Consider the following 20,246-nt stretch of genomic DNA (forward strand, 5'->3'; position numbering starts at 1 on the left):
GGTTTTAAACAACATGAATTTTTCATTTAACAGTTCCAGAGGTCAGAAGTCAAAAATCAGCCTTATTGAGCAAACATCACGGTGTCAGCAGAACTGCATTCCTTCTGGAGACTCCGGGGAGAATCTATTTCCTTGACTTTCCTGGCCTCTAGAGGCCACTTACATTCTTTGGATTGCAGCCCCTTCCTCCACTGCATCATTTCAACCTCTGCTTCTGTTGTCACATCTCCTGCTCTGACTCTGACTTCCTGCCTCCCTCTTTTAAAGACCCTTATGATTATATGAGGCTCATCTGGATAATCTCAGATAAACTGCCCATCTCAAGGTCTTTAACTTAATCACATCTGCAAAGCCCCTTTGGCCATGTAAAGTAGCATATTCAGAGGTTTCAGGGATTAAGATGTGGACATCTTTGGGGTGGGGGGCATTATTCTGTTTACCACAATACTATTATAGAGTCCATATCCTATTCATCAAGTAGTATAATATCACTTAAAGGTAAACTGTGGTTAAAGATGCATACTATAAACACTAAGCAATCATTAAAACAACGAAACAGAGTTATAGTTAATAAGCCAACAAAAGAGATAAAATGAAATAATTAAAAATTCAATTAATCCCCAAAAAGGAAGAAAATGAAGACAAATCAGATGTATAAAGAGGAAACAAATAGCAAAATGATGGATTTAAACCCAATGATAACAATAATCACATTAAATATAAATGATCTAAGTGCAATTAATTTTAAAAAATCAACAGGTTACAATTAAAAAAGCAAGACACAGCTAAGTGCTACCTATTTTTTAAAAAACTACTTTTAACATAAAGACACAAATAGGTTAAAATTAAAAGAATGGGGAAAGATATACCATGCTAACACTAATTAAAAGAAAGATGGAATAGCTATATTAATACTATAGAAAGTAGGTTTCAGAGGAAAGAATATTAGTAGAAATTTAAAAAGTCATTATATAATGACAAAAGGATCAATTTATCAAGAGGATATAACAATCCTAAATGTTCATGTACCTAATAACAGAAATTTAAAATACATGAAGCAAAAACTGAAAGAACTGTAAGAAGAAATAGTCAAACTCACAATTATAGTCAGAAATTTCCATTCTTTCTGGATAATTTATAGTTTATAGACAAATACAAAGATTGGTAAGAATGTTGATTTGAGCAATACTATCAACAACCTGATTTAATTGATATTTCTAGAACATTCCAAGCAACAATAAGAAAGTGCACATTCTCTTCCAGATGAAAGAGAACATTTATCAAAAAGTAGATCATATTCTGGGCCATAAAACAAGTCCCAGTAAATTTAAAAGGGTCTGAGTCATACAGAGTATTCTCTGATCATATGGAATTAAACTAGAAATAAAAAACAGGTATATCTTTGCAAAATCTCCCAAATATTTGGAAACTAAATACCATACTTCTAAATAATCCATGGGCAAAAGAAGAAATAAAAAAGGAAATCAGAAAGTATTTCAATTGAATAAAAATAAAAACACAATATCAAAATTTATAAAATGAGACTAAAGCAGTATTTATATTTAGGGAGAAATTATATTAGAAAAGAAAGATTACAAATCATTAAACTCAGTTTCTTCTCTAAGAAAAAAGCAAAAGAGTAAATTAAATCCAAAGTAAGCAAAAGAAAGGAAAATTAAAGATCAAAACAAAACTATACAATATAAAACAGAAAAAAAAGAGAAAATCAATTATTCCAAAAGCTATTACTTTCAGAAGATCGATAAAACTGACAAATCTCTAATCAGACTGATCAGGTAAAAAAGAAGATTCAAATTACCAATATAAGGAATAAGAATGAGATACCACTACAGATTCTACAGATACTAAAAGGACAATACAACAATAGTATGAACAATTTTTTGCAACAAATTTTGACAACTTAGATGAAAAGGACATATTCCATGTAAGTCACAAACTACCAAAGCTCACTCAAGATGAAGTAGATAGCCTGAATATTCTATATCTATTAAAGAAATTAAATTTATAGTTTAAAGAAACTGCCAGACCCAGATGGATTCACTGGTGAAGGCTTCAAGGCATTTAAGGAAGAAATACGAATTCTACATAAACTCTTCTAGAAAACTGAAACGGAGAGAATACTTCCCAGTTCATTACATGAGGGCAACATCATCCAGATACCCAAACTAGACACAAATACAAGAAAACTATAGACCAATATCTCTCATGAACGTAGATGCAAAAATTCTAATAAAACTTAAGCAAAGTGAATCCAATGATATATAAAGAGGATAATATATCATGACAAAGTAGAGTTTATCCTAGTAATGCAATGTTAGTTGAACATTCAAAAATCAGTCGATGTAATTCATATTAACAAACTACAAAAGCAAAGTCACATGATCCTCTCAATAGACTCAGAAAAATCAGTTGAAAAATCTAATATCCAATCTTGATTTAAAACTATCAAACTAGAACTAGGAGACTCCTCAATCTGATTTACAAAACAAACAAACAAACAAACAAAAAAAACTACAAGAAACCTACAGCTAACATCATACTTAATCATGAAAGAATGAATGCTGTAAGATCAGGAACAGCATAAGGAGCTACTCTTACAATTTTTACTTAATATTGTACTGAACATTCCAGGCAGTGTGATGAACATGTAAAATAAAAAAACTCATTCATACCAAAAAGAAAAGTTTTCTTTTTTCACTAACCAACTATGTAAAAAATGCTGTGCAACCTATAGAAAGCTACTAGAACTAATAAACAAGTAGAGCAAGGTTGCAGGATACAAGATGAATACACATTAAAAAATTTTATTTCTGTATACTAGCAAAGAAAAATCAGAAATTTAAATTTTTAAAAATTTGTTTACAATATTATCAAAAATATTAAGTACTTATAAATAAATTTGACAAAAATGTGAATGACCTATACACTGACACTAAAAATTATTGATGAGAAAAATTAAAAGAGACCTTAATAAGTGGGAAGATATATTATACTCATGGGTTAGAAGACTCAATATTGAGAACTGTCAGTTTTCCCCAAGTTGATCTAGATTTCACACAATTCCAATCAAAATCCCAGCAGATTTTTTGTAGAAATTGACAAACTGATTATAAAATTCATATGGAAATACAAAGGACCTAAAATATCCAAAATAACTTTGAAAAAGAAGGACAAATTTGGACGTCTTGTATCTAGAACATATAAAGAACTATCAAATTTTATTAATAAGAAAACCAACAACTTAATTTTAAAATGGTCCAAAGATTTGAACACTTTACCAAAGAATATATATGGATGGCAAATAAGCATATGTAAAGATGCTCAACATTAATTAGGTAAGTATAAAGTAAAATCACAATGAAATATCACTACAGAACACTTAGAATGGCTAAAACTTAAAAAAAAAAAAAAAAAACTGACCATACCAAGTGTTAGTGGGAATACAGATAAACTGGAACTTTCATACATTGCTGGAGTGGACATAAAATGGTACAACCACTTTGAAAAACAGCCTGGCAACTTCTTATGTTGTTAAACATATACCTCTCTTATGATCTAGCCATTATACTCCTAGATATTTTACCCAGGAGAAATGAAAGTATATGTACATACAAAGACTTACACACAAATGTTCATGGCAGGTTTATTTATAATAGTCAAAAACTGGAAACAAACCCAAACATCCATCAACAGATGAATGGATAAACTAACTGTGATATAGCCATACAATGGAATATTACTTGGCATAAAAAAGAATGAAACATTGATACCTGCTAGAACATGGATAATCTCAAAATAACCAGGCTGAGAGAAAGAAGTGAAGACCACACACCACCAGCCACCAAAAAAAGAAGTACATATCGTATGATTCCAGTACAGAAAGCATGCCTGGGGTTTGGAAGTGGTGAAAGGTAGAGGTAGGAGGAAGAACAGGAGGGTGGGATTAGAAAGGACAAAAGGAAACTTTTGAGAGTCATGCATACGTTCACTATATTGATTGTGGTGCTGGTTTCACAGGTATACACATGTAAAAACTTAACAAACTGTATATGTTAAATATGTGCAGATTATACTACGTCAGTTATACTTCATATAAAGCCATTAACTTTTTTTTTTAAAACAAAAAAAGCAACCCAGAGACTTCTGCTTCTGGAAGGATGGGGTAGATATACTCTTCCATATTCCTCCCACTAAGTACAAATAAAACTCCTAGACATTGTTTATCCAACAAAAAGGAAGACACAGAAGGGTAAAGAGAACAGGGGTGACCAGCTAGGGACATTCTCACCCAAGGAACAACAGAGTGGTGAGTTCCCTGGGCATTCTTTTTGGTTTACATATCCCAGACTGGGTTTTGGAAAGCTGATAACCCAGAAACACCAACAAATATAGACCAAAAAAGCCCCAAGAAAATACTGCTATCTCTATCCAAAGGATCAGGAAAGGGGCAGCCTAGCAGGGCATCCCAATATCCTTGCTGGGTTAGTGTCAGGAGGTCAAGTGATGAGCGGACATCCCATGGTGTCAGTGAAGGCCACACAGGGAATAGTACTGAGGCACCCTTCCTTCTCCCAACCATGTTGGTATTGGTGAAGGTTTAGTGGGGACTCTGAACTCCATCCCCACTCAGCAATAATGAGGTGCTCTTCCCCTACCAGCATGTTAACAGAGGCTGAATGGAGACCCTGGGCTTCCACACCATGTGACAGGAATGAGGGGCACCTCTCTTCCCCTGTCAGCATGGTGTCAGAAGGGGTCTGTGAAAATAGAAGGTTTAAATAACATCTATAGTCTCATAATATTATAGGCAAAATGTCCAGGATTCAATCAAAATCACTCATATGAAGAACCAGGAAGATCTCAACTTGAATGAGAAAAGACCACGGATTCCAGCACCAGCACTGAAATGACACAAATGTTAGAATTATCCAACAAGGATTTTAAAGTAGCCATCAAAAAAATGTTTCAAACAAACAATTATGAATACTTGAAACAAATGTAGAAATATAAAGTCCCACAAAGAAGTAGAAGATATAAAAAAATAACAAATGGAAATTTTAGAACTGAAAAACAAAAACAACAAAAACAGAACAAATCCTCCATGGATGGGCTCAACAGCAGAATCAGAGGGTAGATCAAAGAAGAAAGAAGTAGTGTGCCTGAAGAGAGCACAATAGAAATCATCCCATCTGAGCAACAGAGAGAAAACAGACTGGGAGGGAAAAAAGAAGAAGAACAGGGCCTGTGGGGGCGACTGTGGGACTATAATATTTTGGAGTCTCAGAATTTTCTTTCCCAGTGGAGTCTCAGAAGGAGGAGGGAAAGAGAGTGAAGCTGAAGATATATTCAAAGATATAATGGTGGAAATTTTTCCAAATTTGGCAAAAAAAACACATAAACCTACAGATTCAAGAAGCTAAGTGAATTCTGAAAAGGATAAACCCAAAGAAATCTACACCAAGATATATCAAATTCAAGTTTCTGAACACTAAAAAAAAATCTTCAAAGCATTGAGTGAAACATGATACCTTATTTATAAGAGAAAACATTTGAATGACAGCAGATTTCTCATCACAAACCACAGAGTCCAAAAGGATGTGGCAAGATATTTTTCAAGTGCTAAAATAAAATGACTGTCAATCCAGAATTTTATATCCAACAAAAAATATCCTTCAGGAATGAGGGGCAAATCAAGACATTTTTCAGAAGAGGGTAAACTAAGAGTTGTTACCATAAGACCTACTTTAAATGAGCAGCTAAAGAGAGTACTCAATCAGAAAGGAACTACAAAAGCAGGCATCTTGAAACATCAGGAAGGAAGAAAGAACAAGAAAAGACTAAAAAATTGAGTAAATACAACTTGAGTAAAGGCACTTCTCTTAAGTTTTTAAAATTACATTTGACAGTTGAAGCAAAAATTATCAGTCTGTCTGATACTATTTTCAACGTACATAGAGGAAATGTTTAAGATATATTATAAATGGGAGTTGATAAAGAGAGTTAAATGAAGAGAGGAAGAAAGAAAATGAAGAGAGGAAGAGGTGGGTGTGACTATAAAGAGGTAGGATGAGGGAGATCTTTGTGGTGATGGAATAGTTTTATATCTTGATTGTGGTAGTGGTTACACAAATCTAGACGTGATAAAATGGCATAGAACTACGCACACACATTTCACTAATGTCCATTTTCTGGTTTTGACACTGTACTGTAGTTACACAAGTTATATCCGTGGGGGAAACCTGGGTGAAGGGTATAGGTAATCTCTCTGTACTATGTTTACAACTTCTTGTGAATCTATAATTATTTCAAAATAAAAAGTTAATTTAAAAAGACAAAGTAACTATATAAAAAAATTTTTAAGTAGCAATACCCTTAATAAGTGAAAGCAAAATCACACAAATTAATCCAGCTACGTATTGTTAGTGGCACAACCACACAGAAGAACTATTTCAAGTGACCTTAAAACACAGTAATTTGACAAGCTTAATGGGAAATATGCTAAGGATGAAAAAAAATTGCAAAAATAAGAGGAAAAAAGCCCTTAAATCACTTCAGCAAATGTATTGTTTGTAGTCTCACTTTATGCTGATCTTATTGTGTATATATCACGGAATAAAGCAAATAAGTAATTATGCTGGCATCATTAATAGCCAGGAATTTTTTGATGTGGGAAAAAAGAGAAAATTAAGATAGTTAGGTAAAAACCATGTAAAACTGAATTGAATGGACAATATCAGTAAATTTCATTACGTATTTTCTCTTAAAAAGAAAAAAAACAAATTATGTTTCTTTAGTTCTGCTCACTGAAAAGTCCTAGAAACAACAGACCAACCCACGGGCAATGAGCACCACCAGACTGTGGTCTCAAAATAGCATTCCTACAAAGAGGAAACAGAGTTCCTTAGAGAAATAGCTGATTTCAGGTCTGGGGCAGGATATGTACAAAATGTGCCTCAAACATTTGTCCCAATATTAGGATAGCAAGGAAGCGATCCAAAACTACTAGGTTGTTTCAAAACACCAGCAATGGACAAAAGCCCTCACTGGCCAAAGATGGGACCATTGAAGCATCAATAAGAGTAAAAGCTACAACGAACTGAAATGTATCCAATATGTTTAAATCTGTGAATTCATGATGGTACTAAAAATAATAATAATAACTTTACTGATTGCCTTTGGAGAATATTAGGGGACCAACTCATTATTTTGAAAACTGGTAAATAAAAGGTAAAACATCATTTATCCCTCCTTCCATATGTGAACTATACATCACAATAACCAAAATTTGAATGAGGAGATGTTTCTCTTTCTAAACGTTGTAGAGCTAATAAATAAAAAAGTAATGACAGCCTCAAATTGAATGTCACCATTTTGCAACCCTTAATAGAATAAAGGATCTAGGCAATCACGATCCAGGGCTGCTAATGTTGGTGAGAGAGAGATATCCAGACCCCACAAGCCTCCTGATGAAAATACACATCTCCACCTAGGAACTGTTCTTGCCACCAGAATTGAACCTGAGTCTGTTCTTACCAATTCACAGAAATAACACCATGGGGGTGCAATCAGAAAATCCAGACTCTGGGAAACCCTACAGTGCAAACAACCCAGTTTCTTCCACAAATACCACGAGAGAGAGAGAGAGAGAGAGAGCTACAGATTTGATAAGACTGAAGAGACACATCAGCCACTGCAATGTGGGAGTCCTACATGGATCCTGATTTCAACTACACGGGAAATAAACGTTGAACAAATATTTGATGTTATTAAAGTGTTATTGTTAACTTTGAGCTTTGATAGCTATCGTGGGTTGCTGTGTTACCTTCTTACCATTTATAGAGATACATGGTGAAAAATTTACAGATGAAATAATATGCTGTGTTGATATGCTTCAAAATAACTCGGGTTCAAGGAAGAAAGTGGGGGGTGAGTATAAATGAAACAAGATTGGCCATGAGTTGATCACTGTTGCAGCTGGGTGATAAATACACAGAAATTCATTTTACTGCTCTCTCCACTTTTGTATGGGTTTGACATTTTTCCATAATGAAAAGTTTTTAAAATATACCCATATAGAGCCAGAAAACTGCATTCTTCTAACTGCTCCCTGATCTCCACCCGTCGGTCTTTATTCTATTCTCTGAAGCCTAGAGACTAGTGTCACAGTAATAGTAATAATAACAATAACATTAACACTAACAGCCAGCATTTTTAGAGCACATGCTTACTATGTGCTAAACACAGGTTATGCGCTTTTTATGAATATTTTCATTTCATCCCGACAAAATCCTTCAGTAGGCACTATTAGTATCCCCATTTTACAAATGAGGAACCTGAGGGGAATAGGTTTCACAGCAAAGCTCAGCCTCAAACCAAAATCTGACCACGGGTTTTCAGCTTATAACCACTAAGCTACACCAACACACAGAGTAAAAGGTGTCAGTCCTCAGTCTCCCCTTTTAGGGGTTAAATATCCCGAGTTCTTTCACTCCACCCTCGCCGCCAATGTGGTTTCAATGTCCCACACCATCCTTGGAGCCAAGAGTTACCGAAGTAGTTGAGCTTCTTTAAAGTATCCCCGGTTCCCTGAACAGCTTGCCCCTCCCCTACGCCAGCTGCCGGGAATCCCGGACAATCTCTGGTCCACCTGCAACCAGGCTGGGAGCCCGCAGATGCGCACGCCCCAGGGGTGGCATGGCTCACCTGGGCCTCGGTGCCTCTTCTCCATCCAGATGTAGCAATTGTTCTGTGCTACCCCGGTCTGCGAGTCCAGGAACGGGAGTCGCACACTGCGCTCTGCACACAGGCGTGAGTTGTAACTCCGACAGTGCTCAATGGCTTCCTTGTAGAACTGGTCCCCGAGCCTGCGGGGAGACAGAGGAGGAATAAGGCCAGGGAAAACCAAAATACACCCAGAGAGAAACTGATGTCACCCATTCACCTTCCTGGGAAGATTTTGCAGTTCTGATGACCAAGGCAATGTGTACCAAGAACCTTGTCAAGGAGCAGAATCCAACTCAGTGTCTTGTCTCCAGCAGGTTTTATTTCCTACGCCAAATCCACCAGTGAACTTAGAAAAACTCTTTAACCAAGAAACGAGGACCCCAAAAACAAACCACCAGTAAAAGTGACAAGTCCCTGTTCTAAGAAGCATTAAGTCCTGCTCCAGAATGGAGGCAGCTCTGGAACACCCTTCTGCATAGGATCTACTAGGCCAACCCCCCCCCCCACAATTGGTCACTTTTTTCCCCAGTGGTAATGTTGCAGGAAAATGGGATGCAAGAGGATGGCCATATCCCAGGTTTCAGGCGAGTTCCTGGGATGCACCCCGCCTACTGGGGGTCCTTGACATCGTGCGGGAGAGAATTCAAGAGCAAGCCATAGTAAAGTAAAAGCAAGTTTATTTAGAGAGATACACACTCTATAGACAGACTGCTGGCTATCTCAGAAGGCAAGAGAGGCGGCCCTGGGGTGCAGGGGTGGTTAGTTTTTATGGGCTGGGTAATTTCATGTGCTAACAAGTGAGAGGATTATTCCAACTATTTTGGGGAAGGGGTGGGGATTTCCAGGAATTAGGTCACTGCCCACTTACTGGCCTTTTACAGCCAGCCTCAGAACTGCCATGGCACCTGTGGGTATGTCACTTAGCACGCCAATATATTACAATGAGCATATAATGAGGCTCAAGGTCTGCTGGAAGTCAAGTCTTCTGCCATCTTGGGCCTAGCTGGTTCTAACTAGTTTATGTCCTATCCTGTTTTTCTCAATGGCTGTGTCATTCTTTAAACGGTTATGCCCTGCTCCCTTCCTTCCTATCTCAGTAACCAGCAAAGGCACTCTAACTACTAACACAGACACAAAGATTTCCATTACAATACACTCCATATAAAAGAATAGAAGGTCAGAGGAAATATCCTATGAAAGTAGAACTACTATAGGAGGGAGGAGGTAAAGAAGGGCAGTCACCAATCTTTTAAAACCACACACTTAAAGAAAAATAACTTTCTGGTGAAAAAACGAATGAAAGAAGCATTTAAAATAATAACAGTTGAATGTTGAACCCAAAATAATTCAATTCCCAGAGTTTAAAACACAAATAGAAAGACCTTTCCGGTTTGCTGGAGTGGTGATCTGATTCAGCACAGTAAATTTTATGTTCCTGAGTCTTTGGCATCCTTGGGACACGTGGTGATGCTACTCTTTTTAGGATCATGTCCTTTTCAAAGACCAAAAACACAACATTAATATAACTGATCAAATGTAAAACACAAACATTATCAATGAGATCAAATACCTAAAAAATAAAAGATAGGCACTTGACAGATTAATAAATGGCCCAAAGAAATACAAATGTAGTAACAAAATGCCTTCAAGGTAAACTTGAGCTTCTTCATGGAGGGGGGTGGAAAAGGCAGGAAAGGGAGGAGCCACAAGGACTGCAGAGCCAAAAAGGAGAATCAAGTAGCTCATTCTGAAGGGACAATATGAATGTCCCTTTGTTTTGGTCTATGTAGATTCAAGGAAGCCAAAATGGGAGGAGGGGTAGGGTTGGGGGCTAAGTTTAAAATAGGGGACAGTAGTCTAGCTCAGTGGTAGAGTGCATGCTTAGGGTGCACAAGGTCCTGGGTTCAATATCCCATATCTCCACCAAAAATAATAAATAAATAAACCTAATTACTTCACCCCCCAAAAATAAAAAATAAATAAAATAATATATTTCTTAACCAAAATATTTAAAGAAAGAAATTTTTAATGGATTCTTCTGTATTCTTTTTTAAAATTTTTATTGAAGTATAGTTGTACAATGTTTTCTAAGTAACAGGTGTACAGTACAGTGATTCACAATTTCTAAAATTCATACTCTATTTATAATTATTATAAAATACTGGTTATATTCCCTGTATATTCTTGTAACTGTAATCCCCTACCCCTATATTGCCCCTCCCTCCTTCCCTCTCCCCAGTGATAACCACTAGTTTGTTCTCTGTATCTGTGTCTGCTCCTTTTTCGTTATATTCACTAGTTTGTTGTACTTTTTAGATTCCATATATAAGTGATACCATACAGTATTTATCTTCTATATTCTTTTTTAAAAGTCAGTGGGTAAAATTCTACAAAAGAATTTAAAGCAAATTTCTTATTCTGGGACAAAACAATCATTAAAGCTTCTGAGGTGTCTTTTGGAAACTCCTTGTAGACATGCCTCCTAAAAAAAAGCCCTTTGCTCCTTTTTTACCTCTGGACATCTTCCCTCTCACAAGGAAGGCACAACAGCTCAGAAAGTGTCTAGCAGTTGCAAAACCTAACGGTAATCAAATTATAATAGTCACACAGCTGGAAATGAACGGGGGAGGGAGGATGAAAGCCCATCAAGATGCTATAAAACGGAACTGCGCATAAGCTGATGTAATCAAAGTCAGTAACAAGGATCATGAGATTGATCAAAAATAAAGAACCATTTCCTACAAAGCACTCGCATCTGTGTCCCACCAGCTTAAATGCCTCCTTCTGCTAAGCAAGGCAGCTCGTTGTAACAGAACTGTCCAGGCAAGATGACACACAGCCGTCCAGGGTGTCCTAGGAGCTCCAGCTCCCCTCCACAAAACAGGGACCAGCCACACCACATGAATGAGCACTGACAAGAACACAGGACAGAGAACTGTCCAATGTGAGAAACCTTCATCTGGTTTCCCACCATCTTTCGACAGACTGACAAAAAAAAAAAAAAAAAAGATAACTATTCTGACTCAAGAAATTCTGCTGAAAGAGAACCCATTGAAAGAAAGAAAGAGAGAGAAAGAGAAAGAGGAAGGAAGGAAGGAAGGGAGGGAGGGAGGGAGGGAGGGAGGGAGGAAGGAAAGGAGGAAGGAAGGAAGAAAATTGTACACTAAAATTCATCAACTGGAGAGAAGAGGGTTTTCATTTTCCAAACAACCTTCTGCAAGTCAATACAAAAGAAATCTACAGTAGGGTCTCAAATGAGACCTTTCCCGACATGCCTGGAACTCACTTCCAACAGCTTCAGTCCCAAAGAGAGAAATAAGAAAATGAACTTGCTGAAAACGAGAAGTGAGTTTGGCCAAGTCCATGCCCCACACCGAATGGAACGAAAAAGTCAAACAAAGTGGCTCGCTGGGTGAAAATTAATTTCATCTTAAATACTTTCCACTTTCATAACATGCAATGTTATTAGTAACAGGCATGCTGGGGGAAAATGTGTATTTTTAAATGTAATCTTTGTGTGAATGATACCTCTTTTATGTAAACACAAGAGATTTTCTGAGGACTGGAACAACCGTATTAAAGAGTGAAGCTACAAAAATGTGACAGCCATCACCCTCTGCCATGTCTCCAGGGAAGTCACTTTTAAACAGACTAGGTGTTGGCAGGGATTCGGAAACAACAGTTTAAAGCCCTTTTCAAGATATGGGAGGAGAAAAGAGACTTCACCCTCTTTGATAAATTCAAGCAGCACTTCTCCAAAAGTTAATTAGCCAAAATCTTCACAGGGCTTGCTCTGTTCTCGAGAAGAAAATCAATGCCCAGGACTCCCTAACCCGTGGAAAGCAATTTAAACAGCAGAGGGGACAAATGTCCTTTTCAATATGGTATTTCTCAAAAAAAAAAAAATCCCACAACGATAGGATCCCAGGGGTGACATTTGCAGTAAAGTTGCAAGGGGCAGAGGGAGCAGGGAAAGGCTGGCAGCCAAAATGACTCATTTTGTGCAGGGGTGACCAGGGCGCCCCAGGCTGGGTCAGGCACGGCCCAGTCTCAGCCATCACCTGTCTGCACCAAACCAAGGAGGCTGGATTTTCCACAGGATGATAGATGGCTTGGGCTCGAAGAAGCTGGCAAGAGGCGGAGTAGAATGATGTTCTCATCAACAACTGACTTCAGGCTACTCAAGGCTGCAATCGGGAGCCGGAAAGGTGGGGGAACAAACTGCTGGGCGCTCCACCAGAGCAGGAGTCCCCCACGGCCTGCTGCTTGGAGCAGTGCAGGCTGCCGGCTTCTGGGGGCCTTCTGGGGGCTTCATGAGGGGCTCTGTGGGATCCCTGGCTATCCAGCCTGGGGTGAGAGAGCCATCCCGGCTCTGAGAGCCTGCCAGTGCCCCAGCTTGAGCGCATCCGTGGAGAAGTGGATTCCAGGCACCAAAAAGGATTCAGAGTGGGAAGAGTAACACTCCTTCAAAAGGGATTTTCAGAGCCCATCGCACTCCTCTGAGACCCTCTGCTCCTCTTCCTCACACTTCCATACCCCTCTCCCAAGACCTCGCCTGTTTGCTTAGATCCCATCTCCACTGTCCTGCTCCAACCCTCCCACCCAGACACCTGGGCTCCACCTCCCTCTTCACTGTCCCTCTGGTCCTGTGTTCTGACCTGAGGACAGGTGTCCTGCCCTATATCAAATGTGTCCAAGAGCCAAGTCCTCATGTCCCACCAGAGCCTGCTTCTCCCTGGAGTCTCCGGGCTTCCAGGGGTGGGGGCGAGGACCTGAGGGAACACCACTCTGCATCTCCCTAGCATGCTGTCCTTGACCCTTCCCCTCCCTTTATCCCAGCTGGCACTGAATTCTTTCATGTCTCGGGGAGCTATCCCCTTCTCTCCTTTCCCACCACGTGGCCACAGGTCCCTTCTGGCTGTAAAAACAGGACTTTGGCCGATCACTGCTTTTTGTGCACATAAACAGAGATAAGCATAGATAGAGCAGCCCTGGTCTGTGGCAGAATTTCTGGCCCCTTCTTCCCCTCATCAGCCCCTCTCCTGGGTGGGCATGGGGCTTCCCTGCTGTCCGCCCACACTGCCACAACTGCCCGCGTGCACACACCTTAAGACTCATCTCCACCAATATGCTAACGTCCTCCTGTTTGCATTTAAACATGTCTAACTCTAACTGTGGTGCGGAGAGCCCTCTCCCATTTGTGCCACGTTTTATAATAACTTGCAAGCAGGGGGCAATATTTGGCAAAGAGGGGGAAACTCTTCATTTACCTTGTAGTTACACAGTTCCTAAAGCTGCCCTTGAAAGAAAACCAAGTTTAGTGTTTGCTATGGACTGAACTGTGTCCCCCACCCCCAGAATCCCTATGTTGAAGCCCTAAACACCCCCTCCCTTCAGCCCAATGTGACGGCACTTGGTAATGGGGTCTTTGGGAGGTAATTAGGTCATGAAGGTACAGCACCCATGATGAGATTAGTGTCCTTATAAGAAAAGGCACAAGAAAGTTCCCTCCCTCCCCCCACCTCTCTCTCTCTCTCTCTTTGTGCCATGTGAGGACATAGCAAGGAGGCAGCTGTCTGCAATCCCAGAAGAGGAAGGACCCTTACCAGACCTCGCCTAGACCATGCTTGCACCCTGATCACAGACTTCCCAGCCTCCAGAATTGTGAGAAATGAATGTCTGCTGTTTAAGCCACCCAGTCTGTGGTTATTTTATTAGAGCAGCTCCAGCTAAGACAGTGTTTCTGATACTTAAAATAGGAAGAGCTGTAGAGGATGGGTAAGAGGGAGTCCATCCCCTTCCTCCCTCACTCTGTCCTCTTCCAACAAAAACAATAATAATAATATTAATAATGTCACTTTCAACTCAATGCAATGTTTAATATTTGTCTTCCCCACTAGACTCTAAACTCCACGAGGGCAGGAACCACAGCTGCAGGGCCCCGGCACACAGCCACTCAGATTTTGCACTAAGCCACACCAGGAGGCACCATTCATAAAAACTTCAGTGTGAATGGTACTTCCTGGAGCACTGTAACCCAGCGGCTCTGCACACCTGGACTTTTAACCAATTCACTCGCAGCATCTAGCACAGAACCCAGCACATAGCAGGTGCCCAATAAGTCCTTGCTGAATTGCTCTCAACAGCTCATACACCACTCATCTGTGGTAGGTGTTTATATTAGAGCAGTGAGGCCTATGCTGCATGTGTGTGCACGGTCTTCTGAGTCTGTTGCACATACTGTCGGTGATTTAGACTGCATGACTATCTACTTGCAACTTTAAAAAAGATCTGAGAGAACATTTGCAGGCACTGTCATCGAGCCCGCGTCCCCCAGCCCCTAGTTACTACAGTCTCTGCGGACTGCAATCGCTGTAGCTCTACTTCTGTCCAGCTGCCAGAAAGAAACCTCCCTTGAACCCAGCTTTCAGTCTGGCACTCCTCAGCACAGAAGCCAGGATGGCTCCCATCGGTGCCCAAATTCCTCCAATTTGGAATTGGAGAGCCTTGATATTGGGGTAGAACAGAGGCTTAGAATCTGGCAACTCTGAGTCCAGCTCCACTGTTTACTGTCTACACAAGCCTGGGGCAAGTCACTTACCCTCCCTGAGCCTAAAATCTACTTCCCACAATACAGGTAACATAGCTCCTACTTCAGGTCTGAGAGAGAAGGAAATGACAGAACCACTGGTGCACGGAGGTAAATGTCCATATTAATGGTGGTTCATTTCTCCTACCCACAAAGACCTCCATTTTCTGCCACTTTGTGACATGACCCTCTGCCTGAGCAGGCTTATCTCTTCCGTGTGACTCACAACACTCACTACTGCAGTGTCTGTGAGGCTGTCAAGTGCCCACACAAACCTCTGCCCCAAGACATTAGGCAGTGGGGTGGTGAGGCCAAATCTCAGGCATCAAAGAGAGGAGAGTAGATGTTGCTTGACAACCTCAGCAGTCGGAAGCCTGCCCCAAGTGCAGAGACCATATTGGGCTTGTTTTCTGCTGTCCCCAAGCCCAGCAGAGAGCTTGCTGTGTCGGGCTGAATGATGAATGAATGATAAAATGAACGAATGAATGAGTCCTCATCTGACCTTCCTGAATTTATGAAGCACGCAGCCCTACCCTGGACTCCAACAAAATACTTTACTCAGGTCCTCCCTCCTACCCGGAATTCTCGCCTCCTGTCCTTGGCCTGGCTGACCTAACACTGCTCAAGGGCTGGCTGAAGTCCTGCCTCTTCCAGGAAGCTCCCCCAGTTATTCCTGCCAACAGTGCTTGCGCTCTGCCTCTCCGAGCTCCCTACTTGTCTCACTCATGTTTGTCCAGTCTCTCCCACCCTCCTTCTCTCACCCCACCCAGCTAGATCATAAGTACCTTGAAGACAGGGACTAAGAGTTATACACTTCTGTGCTGCCCCACCAAGCACAGTGCTGGGAATGCAAAAGCGTGTGGTAAATACAGATTGCTTGATTGAAATGTCCCGCCATCCTTAGCAAACTCGGGGAAGCTTCAAGGTGAGAGATGCTGGGACACTCTTTCTCCAGATGAAAATGAGGTGAGCCTGAAGTAATGTGGCTTCTCCAGAGTACAAGATGAGGCATCTGAAAACAGGTATCCTGTATGTTCAGATCCTACTGAATTCTCCCCACCATCTTAAAAAAGGTTGCTTCCGCTCTTGAGAATGTATTTGTCCATCTATAGGATTCACACCAAGATGCAGAACTAACACTCCTCTTCTCTGAGCGTTGTAAGAAGCTCATTGAATACTGTGCTGCTATCATCAGACCACCCCAGAAAGACTTTTCCCTCTTTGGCTGATGCAGGAAACACCCCTTTTGTGCTTGTCAAAGATGCCATAACCCCACCTTCCAGGAGAACGAACTAAGGCAGTGGCTCTCAAACTTCAGATTGTGTCAGAATCAATGTGGGTGGGGAGGGTGGGGTGCCAACGTGAAATTCTGATTCTGGAGGTTTGCATGTGATCCACACATCTGGATTTCTGACAGGTTCCCCCAGTGATTGTGAGAAACATGAGACCCGCTGATTGAAGGATAGCTCCCTCAACCTCTGAGGCAAGGGCAAGAACGAGAGAGCCCTGTGGTGCTCTTCTGCCATGTTTTAACAGCAGAGCAGGAAAGCTCGGTTCATGGACTTGAACTCAGCTTGTTTTGCTCCTGGGGTAAAATTTTTTTCAGGCAGCTGGCATAGATTAACCTGGCAGCACATACCTGTGGCAGACGAGTCTCACAGAAGTCCTCATTTCTCACAAAACATCCACAAGGCCTGATCAAGGCAATGGTATGAGATTCTGACATCCTTAGAGTAGTCACTCTGGAGTCAACCCTGACCTTCCTAACATCACAGGAAAGGCACCTTGGGGACAAGAGTGTCACCCTGCAAAAGCTAAATCAGATGAAGAATATGAACCCGAAAACTCCCATCATGACTTGAAATGCCACTCAGTCTGATGTTCAGACCTGCAAGACCCAATAAATCCCTTTTCCGGCCTCTGCTCTGGTGAAGACTTTTCAGGGACTTATTATGCAAAGCTGCCTAAGCAAGACGGAATTTATATTGAACCCGGCCATGATTTCTGAGCTGCCACAGGGTGCTCTGATGACATACACAACTCGGGGTTGAAGTCAAGGGGCTGCCAAGGACAGGAGACTGCAGGCAGGAGAAAAGCAGTGTGTGAGTCCTTCCAGTAAATAACGGGAGAATGAGGGGGTGGTGTCAGGAAAGGGGGATGCTCTGGGGAGGAAGAAAACTGTAGCTTTTCTTGTATCCAAGGTTTGCCTTTCAAATGGCATCCAGACATGACAAAATAAATCTCTCCTCTGGAGGCTAAAGAATGTGTAGTATGCAACCAACTTTCAAAAGTGAAAAAAAAGAAAAAAGAAAAAAAAAGACTGCTTTATCTAGGGTAAAGCATACCTCGAAAGAGAACACACAGCCATCACAGAAACTTCATTGACTGAGAAAGTATTTTTAGTTTCCCCGGTTCATAGACTGAATCCTTTCTGAAACCCCAGCTATGTGCTAGGCACCAGTACGCTGTCCCCTGAGTGTGACTGCCAGGAGAAGCAGATCGTGGATTAGAGACAATTCTTGGACAAACACATCCTCAGATCCCATCTTTGCTGCTGGAATCCAAGAGCCTCAGCGCTGCCCTCCGAAGTAACGGGAATACTGGTCTGGCATTTAAAACACAGCCACGAAGAACACATCCTCTGTAGTCGATTCCCAATGTAGCAGTCCAAGTGATCTTTTTAAAATGGAAAGCAGATCACAACATTCTCCTCCTTAAACCCCTCCAATGGCTTTCACTGCAATCAGAATATAATCTGAACTCCTTCCCATGGATACAGGCCCCCAGACTACCTGGCTATGCCCACTTTTCCTACTTCATCTTGTCGCCTGCACCCCTTGCTTACTGCACTCCATCCTCACTGCAACTTCTTTCTGTCCCTTTAATTAACCAAAGTCATCTCACCTCAGGACCTTTACACATGCTATTCCTGCTTCCTGGTATACATTTCTCCCACATCTTCTCATGACTGGCTTCTCGTCAAAGAAATCCAGTCCACCCTACTCTATCCCTTACTATCTCATATTCTATTTTTGAATAGTATTTACTACTACCAAAAAGTTTTTCTGTTTTCTCTTGGCCTGCTGATCATCTCTACATAACAAAATTGTGAACTCTGGGCGAGTTTATCTGTCTATGATTGGATTCCCCTGTACCAAACACAGGATTTGGCACATGAGAAATGCTCAGTACATAACACTGGACAAATAAATGAAAGATCTGGGTGGGTCTGCAGCAGTGAGTTTAGAAGGTATGGAAGCCGGCATTCCAGAGAGTGAGGAGGTCAGCGCTAGGGAGAGGCCCCCGGCACGAGCAATGAGAATCATACCACTACCTTCTCACTTCTGATCCTCCCAACACGCACATGGCAGTGGGTTAGGGACCCAGTCTACCGTCCAGACTTGAATCTTGCTCATGATACCATAATGCTACCCACATGCCCCAAAACCTGGAGAGAAGTGGGACGAAGTGGATAAATGATGCCATTTATGACATCAGCCACCCCCTTCTATACCCAAAAAAGGACATTCTGGAACTGATATTGGCATTGTAAACCAGCAGTTGCCAGAAGACGGTCCCCAACGTAACTTACTCCCCTTCCCTGAAAGGGCCTCTGTCTGAATTAACCTCCTCTGCATGTTCTTTCTCAGAGAGCTGATCCATGTCCTCTTCCAGAGCCCCGAACCCACGGGTAGTGGCAGGGGCAGGAGCAGCAGGGGGGTGGGGAAGCACTGCTTGACGGGAAATCAATGGGAACTTGAAGGTCATCTGGAGGGCGCTGTCTCCCCATCATGCACCTGCTGGGATGGGATTTGTGGTCTTGACCTCGCTTGGGGGCCTCTGCCCTCCTGTCAGAGTTGGTTAAGATCAGCCTGCAGAAGCAAACGCCCTGCAGACCAAATGATATCCAGGCTGTCCTTCTAAGGGACATCAAGCCAAACAAAGAAGCACTGAGTCTCATTTAACGTGCCACAAGGTTGAGAGTCACCCCAATTTCTCTTGGCAGCCCCCGGGGAAAACTGTCTCAGGCCTGCTGTTTTTTGAGGCACGTGCTCATAAACCTTTTAATAAGGACAGAACAAAGCCAGGCTAACCAAGAGGCTGATCATGTCCCCAGATTTAAGTCCTCTGGTGGAAAAGATAGAAATATCCTGCAAAAAACCAAGACCAAAACTGAAAGATAAGTGCACTCTAGAAATACCTAAATCTGCCCTCATAACCTCCCAGGATACTGACAAAGGATACCGACCTCCAAACTCCTTAAGGGAAGTCTAGTTTCCTTCCCACCCCAACAACTATTAGGAAACAAGACTGGATTTAGAACCTGGTCCTCCTTTCCTCATGGACCTATTTTGCCAAGTCTCCCTTCTTCCCTCCTTCCTTCCCTCCTTCCCTCCCTTTCCCCACTGTCTTCTCCCCTTGCTCCCCCTCTTCCTCTCCCAGTCTTTCCACCTCATCAAAACTCACTTAACATTTAGGACAGGAGAAAAGCACTCAGCCCACATCTCCAACCTAAAAGTTGAAAATGAGTCCAGTATAAAGTATACAAGACATTCTCAACATATTCACAGAAGGATGACAAGATGATAATGCTCAGACAAACAGCAGTGGCGCAGATACCATGTTTTGAGCACGTACTGTGTGTGCAGGCACTGTTCTAAGCACTTTATGTGTATAATCTCATTTCATCCTCATGACAACCCCATCCTATTATTTCTTCCTATTTCACAGATTAGGAAACCAAGACACAGGGGGTTTTAAGTGATGTGCCTAGAGTTTTAAGTGGCATTCTGAAGATACAGACCCAGGCAATTTCGGTCTAGAACCCGGCTCTTGGCCGCTATACCACCAGCCTCCCACAGGGACACCACTGCCCCTTCACAGTAAGTTGAGCATCCAGAGCTAGAATGAC

General features: G+C 41.5%; 1 protein-coding gene across 1 annotated transcript in view; it reads right to left on the bottom strand.

The window, feature by feature from the left end:
* Window positions 1-20,246, bottom strand: part of DPF3 (double PHD fingers 3) — a 248,393-nt gene that overhangs the window by 138,224 nt on the left and 89,923 nt on the right. The window contains 1 exon segment of the mRNA XM_014558984.2: window positions 8,725-8,885. Coding sequence (XP_014414470.2) covers window positions 8,725-8,885 — 161 coding nt within the window.

Source organism: Camelus ferus, chromosome 6 (genome assembly GCF_009834535.1).
Source record: "Camelus ferus isolate YT-003-E chromosome 6, BCGSAC_Cfer_1.0, whole genome shotgun sequence".
In the NCBI taxonomy this organism is placed as follows: Eukaryota; Metazoa; Chordata; class Mammalia; order Artiodactyla; family Camelidae; genus Camelus; species Camelus ferus.